Source organism: Drosophila yakuba, chromosome 2L (assembly GCF_016746365.2).
Source record: "Drosophila yakuba strain Tai18E2 chromosome 2L, Prin_Dyak_Tai18E2_2.1, whole genome shotgun sequence".
Taxonomy (NCBI): domain Eukaryota; kingdom Metazoa; phylum Arthropoda; class Insecta; order Diptera; family Drosophilidae; genus Drosophila; species Drosophila yakuba.
The window spans coordinates 5,639,626-5,656,643 of NC_052527.2; the positions used below are offsets into that span (position 1 = coordinate 5,639,626).

At 42.5% G+C, this 17,018-nt stretch overlaps 1 protein-coding gene across 2 annotated transcripts; it reads right to left on the reverse strand.

Annotated features, from left to right (window-relative positions):
- Positions 1-4,057: 4,057 nt before the first annotated feature.
- Positions 4,058-16,554, reverse strand: LOC6526959 (protein Wnt-6). 2 transcript variants are annotated; one of them, XM_002088019.3, is made up of 4 exons: positions 15,035-16,554; positions 6,518-6,741; positions 4,911-5,425; positions 4,058-4,814 (listed from the first exon to the last, which is right to left on the reverse strand). In XM_002088019.3, the coding sequence occupies exons 1-4, from the start codon at positions 15,094-15,096 to the stop codon at positions 4,353-4,355; spliced, it is 1,263 nt and encodes a 420-aa protein (XP_002088055.2). In that variant the 5' UTR covers positions 15,097-16,554; the 3' UTR covers positions 4,058-4,352. The 2 variants fall into 2 exon arrangements, with proteins under 2 accessions (XP_002088055.2, XP_039226688.1); XM_039370754.2 differs by lacking the exon at positions 15,035-16,554 and adding an exon at positions 7,013-7,164.
- Positions 16,555-17,018: the final 464 nt, after the last annotated feature.

Here is a 17,018-nt window from a genome sequence, read left to right on the forward strand (position 1 = left end):
TTATGGATGCAAACTCATAAGCTACCAGGGAAGTTTTTAAAAATATTTATTGCAAATTAGATATAGTATCCCATTTTCAGAAGAATCTTCATGTCTCTTCATATCCGATGATAATTTTAATAAAAATAAAAATTAATTTAGGCTGATCTTCCAATTAGAGTTATAATCAATTAACTCATATATATTCTTAGTCCAAACTTTCTTTTATATTCTTAGTTAGATACTTGGGTTATTGATCTCGTTTTGCATATTTATACTGATGATTTAATATCTTTTCCCCAGTATAAGCCAGTTAAACTTAAAACGCCTTACATCATTTTTCACATTACAAGTCAAATTAGCTGGGCGCAAAACCACACAAAATCCTGCGCCACATGGAACAATTAAACAATTCATTTATCTTAATTTGTCTGCAATTTCGTTGGATCACCTTGGGTCCCGGTTCCAGCCATCCAGCTATCCAGCTGCCTTCTGCTGCCATGAGGATGGGAAAAAAAAAGAAAAAAATTTGAAATTAATTGCTGCCAGCGACTTTCGCTTGGAAACGTTTTCGTTTCGTTTTGGTTCCGCCGCCTGCCATTTCTGCTGTGTCATAATCTTCACACCCGAAAAAGGATTCGCATTCACGATCGCAGACAGATCGTTCGGGGTGATGATCTTTTTCCGCATCTCCGCCTCCGGCTCCTTTTTCTCTCCCGATTGGAGGTTGTAATCTTTAAATAATTTAAGCCAATTCGCCGTAAACCGTTAAGGGTACGGAGCAGTTTGGGCCACAGGGCGTTGCCCATCCATCTGCGATCCTACCGATCCGATCTGTGTTAATATTTGCTCACGATCATCGGCTTTTAAGGATCTGCGGCGGCAACGAAAGGAATTGGTGGGGATGGGAGGTATGGGAGGGAAGGGGTAAAACCCTAATTACCACATTAAGGTGTCAAAATGATGAGCATCATCTGCTTTGTCTGGCGTTTCTTTGCCGGCAACAATGTGGCAAATTTAATGAATATGTCAAGTAGTCAGCGCTCCATAGTGTCCAGTGATAAATCTGCCTTAACGTCTTAGAACGCTGGGAACCCAGTCGCAATTGACAGCAGTCCAGAGACTGCAATGGAGGACCATGGATCTTATGTGCTGATCTGTGGAGAATCTCTGGGCTTTCTTATGGAGCGTGTCTGATCACCAGATGGCCATATTTTGCCTTTGTGCCTGGGAACTGGCCGCAGGAAGCCCCCTGTAACTTTGGGGCAGAGTTTTGAGTTGGTAAATGTTGTAAGTTTTCTGTGGAGGCTAAGAAGTTATAGTTTTAGATAATAACATTTAAAAAGAAATCATAATTTCAGTGGTTGCTAGTTTTCAAAAGCTTTTGAATACTCCATGATAGTCCTTAAATTTTCATTTAAGTCCGACTTATACTTTCCCATTTTCCCACTTCAGAATGGCCACTTTCGAAGTGAACTTCAGGAGTTGACCAACCCAAACCGAAGAAGGTTTTTTGTGGAGGATCGACCCTTTTTTGCGTTACCCTTTTTCCCTTCCCTTTTTTTGCCACATTCCTTTACGCTTGCCTTCTTCTCGGCCCATTCTTCGGGTTGTCTTTCGGGACTTCTTGGGCTGTGTAGGTTTCATCTCCAGGTCCAAGTCCAGGTTGCAGGTCCAGGTCCAGGTTGCAGGTTCTCCAGGTTGCAGGTTCCAGGTTTCAGGTCCATCGCTTGGTCGGTCGTTCGTTCCATTTTAATAACATTAATTAAGGTGTTGCCTTCGTTGGTGTTCTTCACGCCTTTCCTTACAAATTACGCAGGAATTTCATGTTTCAGGTTTTGTTTCTGTAGTTTTTCGTTGTTGTTACTGTTGTTGTTGGTGTTATTTGGATCCCGGACAGGCGTTCAAGCGGTCTTAATAGTTGTTCTTCTTTATTGTTGTAGCGCCCCGTCTGCCGTTGTTTGTTGTTGCTTCTTTCCCTTTTGAGAGTTTTGCCGGCCAAGAACTGCAATTTGGCTAAAATGGTTCCTGCTGCCTGATCATTGAGGATCGATATGTACACCTCCGAATTAAGCCATTAGTTGGTGTCTATATGGGCACATTTATATATCCCCCATATATATCAGATTGATATGGGGCGCCATTTTAGGCGCCACTTGAAAGAGAATAGCCGCTATTACAAAATTTAGTTACAGATGAAGAAAATAATTTAAAGCAAGCATTTACATAAATTAAATAATACTGAGTACTTTAAAATACTTTATTTGAATCATCAAGCAGTTTGTAACATATTTACATTGTATAATCTATTAGATTGTTTACTATTTGTTCGTATAATAATAATAATAAAAAATCTATATATTTGGTAGCACCAGTATTCAAGTGTTTAGTTACCAAAATAAGTGACAAATTTTCCCCTGTGTAAGGATGAAATAAAATTGAAATTTTATTAACACAGCTGAATGGAGGGCCCTCTGCAACCACCGCAGCCAAGGTCAGTCGGAGGTCAATGGCACTCTAGAGTAAAAGAATGGAGCAGGAGTGAGGTTGAGAGATTGAGATTGAGGTAGCGCCAGCCGCGTGTTTAGTTTGTTAGATGGATGACTAATAAGCGTCGCCACAATTAATTGAAATCCACTGATATGCATCTGCCGAATGGCTTCAGATACAAGCAAATCTCATTAACGCGCCCAAGATAAAGCCACTGGAATCTGGAAAAACAACGCGCGGCGGTGGAGAAGAGATGCGATACCAAGGCACATACACATACCAGTATATCTCGGCGTACATTTTGTTCAGTCAAGTGAACCAAAGCCAGAGCAGCGGCCAAGAAGATTCCGATCCCAATCCCAATCCGAATCCAATCTGGAGCCCAATTCCGTATCCACATCGCCGAGGCTTTATAAATGCATGGAGATACAGTTTTCGTCTTTTGAATCTTCTTTTTTTTGTTTTTTGGAAGTCAAGCGGTTTGCATTTGTACGATAAATAAAATGAATGCGATTGTTAATTAGTTGTTGCTTTTGGAGAGCTGCTGCCGCTGATGTTGCCGGGATTGGGAGTATCTTATCGCTGGCATGGGCTTGTCTCCTCGGCATCCCCAAAATAATAAACCAAATAAGAGAGCCACAATCAGCTCCAAGTAGGCAAATGGATCGGAATTCGGTCTGTTGCTTTGGATAATTCCCTGGCCTCCTTACTTCGATGCTTGAAGGCTTGTTTGGGCAGAGAATGTATTCCTTAATTATTTAATTAATTTAGTGCATTATCTAAGTATTTTAGAAAAGTAAATAATTTGTGCTTAAATGCTATAGAAGTGATTCCAGGCATATTAATTCAGTCATTCAAATCATTTTAGCTCGTTCATCACCAACTTTGTAGCATCCAATATAAGATTCCAATGAATAGCCACATCTATAATGCATGTTTGCTTGCTTCTGTTTCTCATAATGGAACTATATGATATTCATTTAATAACATGCATTTAGCGAAATCGATTTGATTTCCTAATTTATGCATCCAAAGATTGATGGCGCTCAATCGATCTGTCTGTGAATGGTAATTTATGCACAATGGGCAAATCAATTTTCATTCTGTTCAAAATGCGTTTTGCATTTATTCCGTTGTCATCGAACTTTTGTTTGCTGTTTAGGCAAATTTCTATAGATTTTTTATCTCGTGTCGACAACAATAAAATTGTGTTAATTTATGGGAAAGTCAACGGAATGACTATAGCCAAAAGATAGATAGATACACTTGAATGAAACTGGGAACTCGTTTTCGCTGCCCGTCTGTTCAATCGATTTGTGTGTTGTTGTATTGCGTTGTGTTGTCTTCATTAATTTACGTTTAATCATTTATGCAGATTTCAATCAATGGGCGAATCGTTTTGAAATACATTTCCGTTTAGCATATCATTTTGTTGTAGGCAATCATAAAATACAATTTGTTTGCAATTAATTAGATGACAAGCGGATGGAGTTGTAATCCAGAATGGGCTGAGCTAAGTAAATTAGCTATAAGTAAATATTACTCTTAGAAAATAAATTTTATTTAAAAATAAGAACTAGTAGTCTGGTTTAGTTTTTCTTTCGTTTTTATTGCGACTATTTACAGGGCTTACATGAGCTGCATATGAATGATATAACGTAGGCATGTTTATGTGGCTTTTATTTCGTATTTACAACTAGCTAAAAGATTAGAGATACTCATTACATGTTACTTGTTAGTTAATACTTAAAACGTTTTCTCTGTAAGTGTGTGTGTTTTCTATCACGCGAAATGGAAAGCTTTCAAAATTCTATTCCTGACTAAACCGAAGAAAGTAATACAGATGTATGTATGTATGCATCTATAGAGTGAGTAAACTACACTCAGAGGCAGGTGTTCACTGCCCGGTGCTCCAGGCACTTTTCGCAGGTCACCTCGCAGCACCACTTGAAGACGCACTTGCAGTTGGTCTGCTCCTCCACAATACGGCGAGTGTGTCCCCGATTGCAGCACATGCGATCGCAGCGATCCGGTCCGGAACTGGTCACATTGCACTCCCTGCCCTGGGTGCCCAGTGCACCCGTCTTGGAGTTGGGTGTGCAAAAGTCGGGCGATTCGTCTGCGAAGACCAGCTGGTACTTGTTCGCCGGCCTCGTGTGCGGATTATCCGGCATGAAGCTGTTGCCATCGTTGCGCAACGTCACCTTCCTGGCACTGTCGTACCGGTCACGCAGTCGTTCTGCCACTTCCCGAAACGGAGGCATCTTCAGCCAGCAGGTCTTCACCGTGCAGGAGCCGGACAGCCCGTGGCACTTGCACTCCAGCCGCATGGCATCGCGAATGGCCTGAAAGGATGCCAGGTTCCAGGGTGCAATTGTTATTAATATAGTTAATTGCACGTATTTGTATCTAATCAGATGTAATAGTTGTTGATTACTTACCAATCGACCTGCGTTGTTGTTGTGGAACTTAACCAGCGTGCCCAGATCGCTGCGTCTTTGCCTCTGCTTGGCGTCGAGAAAAACACGCGAGTGCCGCAGACCAAACTTCACATTGTCACTGCAGCCGCCCCACTCCCACTGCCCCTCGGGAAACTTGATGTTGTCCCAGAACTTGCGACGCCCCCTCCTCCAGCCCGGTTTGCGATTCCGCCCGCCCCTGTGCTCCACCGCGGATATATCGGTCATGGTGCTGGCATTGCTCAAGCGACCCATCCGCTGGCTGGGATGCTGATCCAGCGGGGGCAACTGTTGCCGCAGCATCTCGGCCTGCTGCTGCCGCTCCAGTGCCGCCTGCGCGGTGGCCGCCGTCACCATTTGGGGCTGGCCACCGTTCCTGCGCACGTGCGTCTTATCGCAGGAGCACTCCACCAGCTGGCCCATCGTGCAGGCCTTCGTCACGGCGTAGGTCACTCCCGCGGCTGTGATGGCGTTCACGAAACCCGTCTCTCGGGAATCTGGAAAGAAGGAGTTGGGATGTTTTATACTTAAAAATCATAACTACTATTTATAATATTTTCTTTAGCATTATTATATATATTTTATATATATACTTGTATAACATATTATTTTCCTTAAAGGAGCCCATCCCAAGCGTGCTCAATCAATCGTCAATCATTGGCGTTGTCAGCACGCGTCGCCTGATTGATTTTAATTTGTCAGGCTGCGCGACAAAATGATTTATTGCCCGTTCGATTGGCGATCACCAATCAGCGATTGCCGCTCTATGCAAATCACATATCACACATCGCACATCACAAATCGCATATTGCAAGTGGTGTTGGCAGTCACGTTCAACGAAAGCGAAATCGCACTCGAAAACCGAATCGCAATTGTAATCGTTGGGATATTAATTTGCATACGCTTGTAATGCGCTCAAAGTTGAAGTGCTTGTTTTCTTCTGTTTTTTTTTTCAGCGCGACAGGTGATGTGTCTTGAGCCACCCTAAAATGGAGTGTTACATGGAGAGGGACAGGTTCGCGAATATATTTTATATTTTTTTTCTTATTTTCGCTGACAGGTTGACAGGGCGAGGCTTTAATCCGAGCAGCGGAGAATTTTGGTGGTTACGCCCGTGGAATTTATGGCATATACCCCACCGTTTGGTATGTGTTTTGTTTGCGCATTGTTGTCATTAAGTGCGGCTATCGAGGATCAGAAGAGCGGTGTCCAATCCTCCTCCTGCTCCTCCTCCATTTTCCTTGTGCAATAATTTATTAAAATTGACAGCTTTGTAGGCTCATTTCAGGCGCTATTCATCAGCGCGGATCGCTGCATTTTTATTATGCAACTTGATGGATGGTGCGTTGCGCTCTGCAAGGCCTTGTCCATGACAACCCAAAAAAAAAAAAAAATATATTTACCATAAAGTTGGGGCGTGCAACGATGAGTTGTAATTAGGCAGCTAACCGCCTGGTTTCCCCCTTGTGACTCACACACTGTTGTTGTTGACAGCCAGCCTTTTGCCGTTGGCACTGCATAATAAACTATATCCCCCCTTTCCAACAGCGTATGTAACTAGTTTCCTTCGAGTCTGAAAAACTACTTACCGCGCATTAAGATTTTCCTCATGCTCTTGCGCAGCACACTGCAGTTCCATCGGCGATTGCGGAACTGAAACTCGCATTCGCGGAAGCCCAGGTTGATGCCATTGATGATGATCTCTTTGAGCAGCGCCGAATCGTGGCGGCAGATTTCGGCCAACTTGCCGCGCAGACGACGTGTCTTTTTGCACATTAGATTTGGATCGAGAAGGATGTTGGTGCCCTCGGCCCTGAAAATGCATATTAAAAAAGAAATAAACATGTAAATTAAATTGACTGTTGAAAGTCGTTGGTCACTTTGTCACTATTTCGTTCTGATTTCCAATTATTGCGTATCTTTCGCACTGACTAATCCACTTGCTATAGTTCCCATTCCCACCTAGGGCGCACCCAAATTCGATTATCTATGACCAACTTTTTGTTTTCCCTGAAGGGTTTGTCCCCAGGGCATTTATCAGGCCAAGCACTTTGTCATCGATGAATAACCTGCACGTAGCTCACATTTTGAAGTACGCCGAGGCTTGGCAGTGATTTCTTGTATTTTTAGACTGACTCAGCTGAGAGTTCGCCTGGATTTTATGGCTTCAAAAATGGCAATCGCGATTTGCTGGAAGCCATAGATGATGAACAAATCGATCAATCAGTGCTCGAGGGCTGAGCAAAACTAACAGCAGCAGGCCCTATTTAGGCGCTTTATTTACCCGGAGATCTGAAAACCGGGCAGAGCATAAACACTTTCCACTCTGAAACACTTTCCACACAACTGGCAAACGGCGCAAAGTTCAGGAACACAGGCAAAGTAAATTTCACGCGAATGTGCAATGTGAAAAAAGCGAAGAGCCGAGCGATTGAGCTATTAAAAAGTCATAAATCTGAAATGGAAAAACATAAATCAGCGCCAAAAGGCGAGCACTACTACTGCCTACTGCCCGCAAAAAAAAAAAAAAAAAAAACAATTTCCAGTGGCCGCTTCTGAATGCTGACACATAGAAGTCGATCTCGATATGAGTATATATTTCACTATAGGTATACACACGGCTATATATCGATGTGTGCTCACTGCACCCACATTGTTGGGTAATTATTAATTTTCCACCTAAATTAAATTTTAACGCCGCAGAACCAGCCGCCAAATGGCATTCAAAATGAAAACGAAAATTGCATCTATTGGGGAAATATTTGCTTGATATTGGTGGGGAGCCAGTATGTGTGAAACTTTTATTGATTGACTTCTGCCTACGCATCGCCTTTATGATAATAAACATTGAATGAGGACCTCTTTATCGTCGCCATCACGTATACGCAGCATTTGCAGGCGGAAAAATCCGGCGAAAAAACGCGCTAAAATTGAGTTCATCTTCTGGAAGTACGTACGTTTTTGCTCCTTTTTTTTTGCTCTGCAGTTTTGCCATTCTGAGCAAATTTCGGCCAAGCAGTGCAAATAAATAAATAATACTATTTTTAATGAACTTGTGTGCGGCATGGTTTACGCATTGGATGGCGCCAGACTCATAAGTGTAGTGGCTTAGCCAACAAATTACCAAATCCGCCAATTACCGGATGATATGTGCATCTGATGTGTTGTCTCAGATATATATTACCAATTTTACTAGATTTTCGTGAAACGTGCCAGTGCTGAGATGCACTTTCCTTATGGTATTTTGTAACATCATATAGGAAACATTTAATGTTTATTATTAAGAGCTACAAGTAAAGTGTTAATTTTATACAGAATAATTTGCCGTTTTCAATGATCCTTAGAAATCACTGAATTACTGAATAATTCTCGGCATTCCCGCATATCAGATAACCCAGTTCTGGTGCCCCCAATTTTCTCGGAGCAAGTAGATAAACCACTTGAACCGCTTCAGATTCCCATTATCGATGCCCACCTGGGTCGCTTTTGCCACCTGGCTGTTGCAGTGCAGCTCCCTGTGGCAATGCCACAAAAAAAACACACACCATGCCACAAAAAGTGAACAATTCCCAAACACTCGACGAGATTATGACAACTTAATAGGTACAAAAATGAAAAAAAAAAACCAAAATAACAAATAGAGCAGACACACGCACGCACAAGTGCTTAACAAAAATATTAACTCCAAAGGCAACAAAAACAATCACAGCCGCCTCTCGACCGCCAAAAACAAAAACTTCAAATGATAGACGCGCTTGGTAAACAAAGTAGAAACAATTGAAGTTCAAATCACACTGATCATCTTCATCTTCGATCGAGATCGAGATGTTGCTATTGCTGTTGCTGTTGCTGTTGCTGTTGGGAATCTAGATGTTGCTGTTGCTACTCTAAATGTTGCTGCTTTGATGATGATGACGTCTTGGCTGCGGCTGCGTTGCGTTGATGACTGGAGAGATCTAAAGAACTCAAACACCTTTCAGCCACACAAGTTGCCACCACCACCGAACACACAAATAGCAACTCGAAACATAGCAACTCAACACAAAAAACACAAAAAAAAAAAAAAAAAAAAAAAAGAAAAAGGAGATTTTTGTTAAGCGGAAAATAGCCGCACAGAGAGTGGAGCAACCGATCGTTCGACACTTTTTGGTTTTTGAAGTTGAACTGAAGTTTACTTGCCAGCGAAGTCGGCAGCGAAGTTGTCGGCGAACATGAAAAGGAGCCAGCACAACTTCAGGTCTCTCAGTTCCCTCCACCGATCCGATCCGATCCCTCTGCCCATTCCCATACCCATCCCCATACCCATCCCCATTCCCATCCATCCCATTCCCCATAAGATACCATACCATACCATCCCAACCCATCCAGTAAAGCAACACTTGGCAACGTATCTTTATTTTGCGCCCAGTATCTGTGTGCGTTTGTTTGAATGGTATGGGTGTCGTTATAGGCCTCAATGGACTTTCAGTGACTCCTTTCCCTCTCTTTTCTTTTGTATCTGCCTTTCTCTCTCCGTGGTTGGCTGCTTTGGCATTGATCAAAGTGCCCGGTTTGGTTTTTGGTAGTCCCAAACAGACAAGTGGTTGAAATTTCCCATACTATCCCATACCCCGTATCCCATACCCCATACCCCACTTGTAGTTACTTAAAGCGAGGCGACAAAAGTTGCCCCACTATTTGGGACTTTCCCGGAATGCAGGCATTTTAATTTACAGGGTATGAGGGATATTTATATCTATGTTTTACTACTTGAAATTCAGTAACATTCCTATTTCAACTCGTTTTAAATGCACAAGTATCTTAACACTAAACATAGTTTGCTTTGCTTTTATCGTCTCAATACTGTATAAATTATAGAAAACAATTACAATTCAATATTTATATAACTTGTGTTAAAAACTATAAAGTTATAAATATTTACATATATAAATAATCATTTTTTACAGCCCTCCGATTTAAACTTACACCGATTAGTCTCGACTTGACTGCAGTTCCTATAACTCGCTATCTTAAGATATCTATGTAAATAAGTGAAATTGTGTGATTGACTCATTTTTGTGAGTCAGGTTGCAGCTACCCGCGGCCATCCCCCCCCCCCCCCACACGCTCCCCCCCTTCTCCCAGGGGTCAGTGCAAACAAATCAACGACTTAAACCACTTGTCAACATGCGAGTGGCAAAGTATTTAAACAAAGCGTTGACAAGTGAATGAATGGCCATTGGATTGGTCGCCTGGCCGGTCGGCGGTGCTCTCTGGATTTTTTATTTTCTGGCTTGCTGACTTGGCTGACTTTGCTGACTTTTCTGACTGCTCTTGCTGACTGTTTGTGAGCTGGAGCTGGAGCTGGCCCGTTTGATTTTCGCCTTGGCCAACTGAAGTGCGGTTGCGGCTGGTCAGTTTCATTTACGCGCTCAAATATTTGCCTACAGAATGCCTCGGCGCAAGTGCTGATCTCTTGTGCATACGAATTTCGAGGCAGAAGCGTTTGATGTGGGCGGCAGCATTGACAATCGATTAGGTGCCCCCTTGGAGGCACAGCAACTGGCTAAGAAGTCGAGAAAATAAATAAGAAACACCGAAAAGGTGTTGACATGTCTGCGAGTTGCCAACCGATCTGATCCGTTGGGTGCGGCATCGTGTGTGGGCGCCACAAGCTGCTTTTTGGCACCTTTTTTTTTGGGGGGGGGGGGGGGGGGGGGGGGGGGGAAGGAGGGTTATTTGTCATTTAACAACTAGCATATTAACATGTTTACTGAATTCAGGACTCTTCGTCTTGGAAACCGACTTATCCTCTAATTCGTTCTAAGAGTCTAACAAACTGTTTATCACTGATTTGCATATGAATCTTGTCCCCAGCTTAAGTAAATAACATTTTTATTTCAATGATTATTTCCAACACACTGGCAGGTTTTAAACCTATTTTCAGTTAGTGCGCAGATTTAAAAAGTCAGCCTTTCTTACTGTTTCCCAGACATGTCCATGTCCAATTGGCGCAACAAAAACGCTGGCTAATAATTCAGGCATATTTACTATGAGTGCCGGGCAATGTCATTCCTTTAACAAGCCTCCTTCGGTTCCAGTGGGCAGGGCACGACTTCAACTTTAGCCCTAAGTGCCTTTAGCCAGGCTTAACTCTTTGGGCCAACAAAGGCGACATCAATCTCTGGGGCTTGGTGACTTTGAGGTGCGCAAATTGCGACAACGTTTAACTTAATTACGGCTCAAATAGGCGTAGCTCTGGGCCTAGGGAACGATCATCGGCGCACGGACATGGTCATGTTCATGTCAAGGATGTCTAAACTGTGCTTAATCACGATGATTGAGGCTGTGGGAAAGATTGGGAATTGGGCAGCGGCCAATGGACAAGGATTCCATGAAGCTTCGCATGCCAGCGCCATTAGAGATCAAAAAGTATTTTGTTATGATGTTGAAATTGCCAGGTAAATAGAATACTTATGGTCGTTATATAAATTATAAACCAGGTAAATAGAATACTATTGGTCTTTGTATAAATTATAAACCAGGTAAATAGAATACTTTTGGTCTTTCTATAAATTATAAACCAGGTAAATAGAATACTATTAGTCTTTGTATAAATTTGTAAACTAATGAATATTGTCTCAGGAAATGTGCCAAAACTCCACTGAGTTTTCACTTTGTATTTAAGGGTTAAATCCATTAATCAGCTTCCGTACTTTCTTAAGTCGCTGGTCCCAGCGCATCATCTTCCCTTCGAGATGACGAGGAGCACATCATATTCTCGGGCCACTCGGCGCAGACCGCCTGACAGACATCATGGCCAAGCCCTCTACCTGTGTGTTTCGGTGGCCACACCGTCCTCCAACTTGACCCATGTCTGTTCGCGTTCTTTGGTTCGTCATCCAATTTAATTATGATGCATCTGGCAGACAATCCGAAGACAGACACATTCGTCAATGTAACAGCGGGGAAAGCGACAAATTAACAAAATAAACAAATGGCATGACTCTTGACTAACAGATTTGCAGCGATCTAGTGAGCGTTAACTAGCTACTTTTTCTGGTTGAAGGTTTAAGGTTGGTGTAAAGAAACATGAACGTGAAACTTTCTCTAGAAACAGAGAGACACGGTATCGAAGTACTTTCGTTAATGTCGAGCGAATTGTGTCAGAGACGCTTTTTTGCTGATTTTTTGCTGCTCATAATCAACTCATCTGCATTGGATTTTGGCAATTGGCCGACTTTTCTTCTGCTCGTTAGTCGAACATAATTATTGTGTTGTTTCTGCTTTTTTGTTTTTTTTTTGTTTTGTTTTGCATTTGGGGGGTGTTTGCTGTTGTTGCTGCTGGCTCATGAAGTGTGCCAAATTCGCGGCAGAAATGATCTCGTGGTGCACGGGGCGTATGAGCAATGTTGTGTTGATGCAACCACCGACTGTGGAGCCAGCACAGCTTGAGACTAAGTGGCCACTGGGCCACTGGCCACCCACCACCCCCTGTTTGCCTTAACCCATTAATGCCACGCCTGGCATTAATTACCATTTCACATGCTGCGAGAGCCAAAAAAAAAAGGAAAATCACCAGATTGAGGGGCATTGACTGAGCGAATTTTCGATGAATGAAATTGTGTGCTGTAAATTGAATGAAAAGCAGGAAGTCGCCGGCAAATGTCAAATGATTTTCCAACGGATATGAGCTCATTTAGGGTTTCTGGGTGCAAAATCAAACTGCAGTCGAAAACTCGCAATTTGCGAGATCTTCATCATCTTCATCATCGTCTCGCGCGCTGTTTTTAATTAAATTCCAGACACATCAGCGCTAAATTTCTGCCCGATCAACGGCAATTTGATGTAAGTTTTTCTCTGTAATTGGCTGCCCCTCCCACTGCTGCCCCTCTGCTGCCTGGAATTTCCATTCATTTAACGGAACATCTACCCACAATACGAGTACGATCCACATACATACGTCTCTGGCCCATCGATTATGATCTCAATCGCTCACAGAACGACCGTTTGATTTAGTGCACTTCGCCTGCGAATTTCGCAAAATGCACACAAACAAAATGAGATACGATTTTGTGGCGTGGCGCTGTAAGCCCCCCAAATCGCCTCATTTTCGCTATTCCCGGACCCATTGCAAAATGCAAATTGCGCAGATCCGCACTTGATCGGTTATGGTAAACCCATCGATCGGTTTTGTGCGCTTAAGTAGCTGATGGATTTGAGAGATTTCATTAAATTGGGGATATGGCAAGAGTAGAGTATTATTAGCCACATTTGCGTTATACTTTCCTTTTGATCTTTTTCATGCTGCTGGCTTTGAGTTTAGCTATAGTAAAATAGATTAGAGCAATCAAAGCTGCATTCTTGTTCATAAATGAGCTCTTTTTTGGGAGCTTAAAATAGGATTATATAAACTAGATCTGCTTTGGCTTTCCATATAGAAGCTTGTTGCCCATTTTCCCCCTTTCTGAAGAAGCATTCACCATTTTAGTTGCATTTCTGGCTGCCCCAACGCCCTTGAGTGGCACAGATCAAGCGCAGAAAGTGGCACAGCCAAAAGGTTCCATTTTTGTTCTCTGTGCAACTTTCGGGTGGTGGCGACATCACATCTCGTTCAATGTGCCACATTCAGCGTTCAACGTTCGACATCAAAAGGCGGCGAAAAGAACTGACAGCGCTGAACTTGAGCTTTAATTATTTAATTAATTTATGGTGAAAAAGTGGCAATTGCATTGGATGCGGCATGGAAACACCCAGCCACTATTCATCCCGCCTCCCTTCACTTTCGCAGGTGTCCACCTTCGTTTGCTGACGCGCCCAGTTGCACAGAACACAAATTAAATAAATGAAAATAAAATGTATATATATAAATATATGTATGTATATAGTGAATAAAGCCACGTAATCGTCATGCAGTCTACGCCACGCGACGCCCACGCCGCCCCCTTTTGGCCACTCTTCATCCAACCTGCCAAATTGAAGCTTTCGACGCCGTTGACAGCCGCAATATTTCTACCTTTAGGCAAATATATATACTATAACTATATATATGAAATATAGGAGCAGACCTCTTGGGACAAATTCATTGATGCCACTTTGCTGGCAGATATTTTGGCAAAGTGCATAACTTGTGTGTTAGAAGGAAGCCCCTGCCTGCCCGTCACCATTTTTCTTTCTATTTGATGTCTGTCCTCCGCGGTTTGTTTATTTATTTATGCATCTCGTTGGACGCCTTTTCGCCTGTAATTTCGCGCATAAATTGCTCCAAGTGTCATTTGGCTTTTTGGCTTTATCCGCCTCTACACGTTTGCTATTTATTTTAGGTCCCCCCCCTCGCAAAAAAAAAAAAAAATATATATATATAAAAAGAAAAAACTAAGAGGGAGAGTAGAAAAGTTGCCATGTAATTAAATCTAAATCAAACGTCACATTTTGAAGGTCCGCCGAGTCGGTCGCCACGCTCGATTGGCTCTGATTTGGACTTGCATTTGCATTTGCATTTAGAACGCATTTATTTTTGGGGGCCTGCACTTTTTTATTTGCTGTCTCCGCAACCGGAAGCGGTTACGCCAATCTCTATCTCGTAAATTGATGCGATTTGACGTGAACACAGATGCTCTGTGGCCAAAAGGCCTTCGAGAGGGTGGTAATGGGTTTTTTGGCATTGAAACAGAACATAAATTGCATGTTGAGCCAAATCGGAGCGACTTTGTTAGCTGCGGTGCATTAGACTAAGCGAGATGCTTAAAATTAGAGACTATCTTTTATTTTTAAGAATATTCGGTTTGAATAAGCACAAAAATATTAGCCAACGCTCCCTTAAGAATAAATAATACATTGTTTAACATGATTGCCACACTAAATTAATTAAATAATGAAGAAGAAATATTTTGGTTCTACTCTTATTTGTTATTCTAATTTAAATAATCAGAAAATTGTATAATTATTATGTTTACAGCAACTCAGTTTATTTAACAGACTATAAAAATCGTGAGTGCAAATAATGGGAACGATTTACATGTTGAGCCCTTCAAATACATTAAACAATTACATTATTTTGCCACTAATCACTTGTATCGACTTTTGAGTATCTCTGAACGGATAATAGGTGTTTAAATGCCACTTACCAGCCGAATCCAGTCATTGGCATTGCGAATATTAAAATTGCAATTACCATGAGCAAACGCATATCGATTGAAGCCGCCAAATGCAGCGGCAACAAACCAAATTCTGGCCCGTTGAGCTGTTTTAATTTACTTTGTTTAGCCAGTGAGTGCTATATATTTATATATAGTATATGTATATATATAATGTTTTTGTTGTATTTGTTTTTTTTTGGCAGGTAGTAAAAGTTAACGCCGTTTTTATTGCGGCCACGATGAGTACACGAGATGCTTATTTGAATACCGTTGACGTGTGCGAATTAATCAAGCGTCTCGAGCTGAGTGGATATTTTTATGTGTGTACTTCATTTGGGGGAAGTTGGCGGTTGGTGGCGGAATCCCGGGCGACATGATCACCGATCTGATCCGAGGTGATCTGGCGGATCTGACGGATCTGGTGGATCTGGCTGATCTTTTCCGATCTTTCACTTTTTTGTTTTTTTTTTGTTTTGGGTTTTCGCTGCTGTCTGCGACTGGGGCTGCGTACGCACACGGAGAAAGCTGCCGGCGTACTGAGCCAAAAGGCCAAAAGGAATATTGGCAAGGAGTTGTCGGCCGGGTTTTCGCGATCCAGCGAACGAAACAAACAAAAAGTCCCAGGCGAAAAAAAGTTGAACAGCGAATCAAAAGCCCGGCCAAGGGTGGAGTCCAACTGGGGAATTGTGTTTTATTTTGTTGTTTGGCCCCACCGATATGGGGTATATGGGGGTATATGGGGGTATATGGGGGTATATGGGGGTATATGGCGGGTTGCAGGACGACCAGGGAGTAGCGTAAAAAATGAAATTAAACGCGCGCTTTAATCAGAATCCCAGGCCGAAGACCCAAGTCGCGCGACTCTTTTGGCTGCTTTTGTCCGCACTTTTTATTTTGCTTTTTATATTCGCTATACTCGCTGGAATCGCTTTTGGCTGAATCTTTCTTCTTTTTTTTTTTTTTTTTTTGGCTCCGGCTCCTCAGTTATGTTTTCGTTAATTTCGTTCTACGCAGAAGTTGTGGCGCATCCTTTGCGCCCGTTTTTCCCATGTTCCCAACATCACCAGACGCACATTCGAGTCGAGTCGTGTAGAGACGAGACGAGACGAGTCGAGGAGAATTCTTCTCGCGATCGGAACACTCACTCGCGCTGACCGTTCATATGGATCTGATCTGGCGGATCGCTAGCCGATCATTTCGAGTACGTAAACGCGTAACAACCGTGGGATTTTCCACCTCCTCCGCGCTCGCGAAAAACTCACTCGCGAATTGTAACGAATACCGAATACCGATCGGCTACGGACTCTTGACTGATTTTGCGGATCGTTTTCGGATCGCTTTCGGATCAGATCGGATACAAACGGTACGGATCGGATCGTATCGTATGGGATCGGATCGGATGGGATGGGATGGGATGGGATCGGATCGGAGAGATCTTGCGACCCCACACAAAAATATAAGTCACTCTATGAATGGACGGCGGTTGTCGGTCGGTTGTCGGATCGTTTCTGATTGTGATACGTCGCCGTCGAAAAGTCTCTTCCCACTTCAGCTGCTCTGCTGACGCTCTGTTTGGAAGCGTGAAAATTTATTTCACTCATGCGCGATCCGAGCGCTCAAAATCTGTGGCGTTCTGTTCTGTACCCCCAACGCACACTGGGCCACGTTCGACTTTTTCGGCTCAAAAGTTCAAAAAGTTTGTGAGTATGTAAGAATATGCATAATAGTCGCAACCGCTATTCCTTAAATTGGTAACTGTTTTAGGTAGATAGTGATTGTCATAGTTTATTAATTCCATTTTATTATATTGATAATCAATTTCAATAAAGGTCTTTAAGCATATAAAACTCCTAAGCTAGTTATCAAAGATACATACATATTTACTTCAATGTTAAATTATCAATTTTTAGTGAATCTTCGTTATATTTTTGTTTACAAATTTTCCAGTGGCTAAGAATTGTAAAAAACAGCC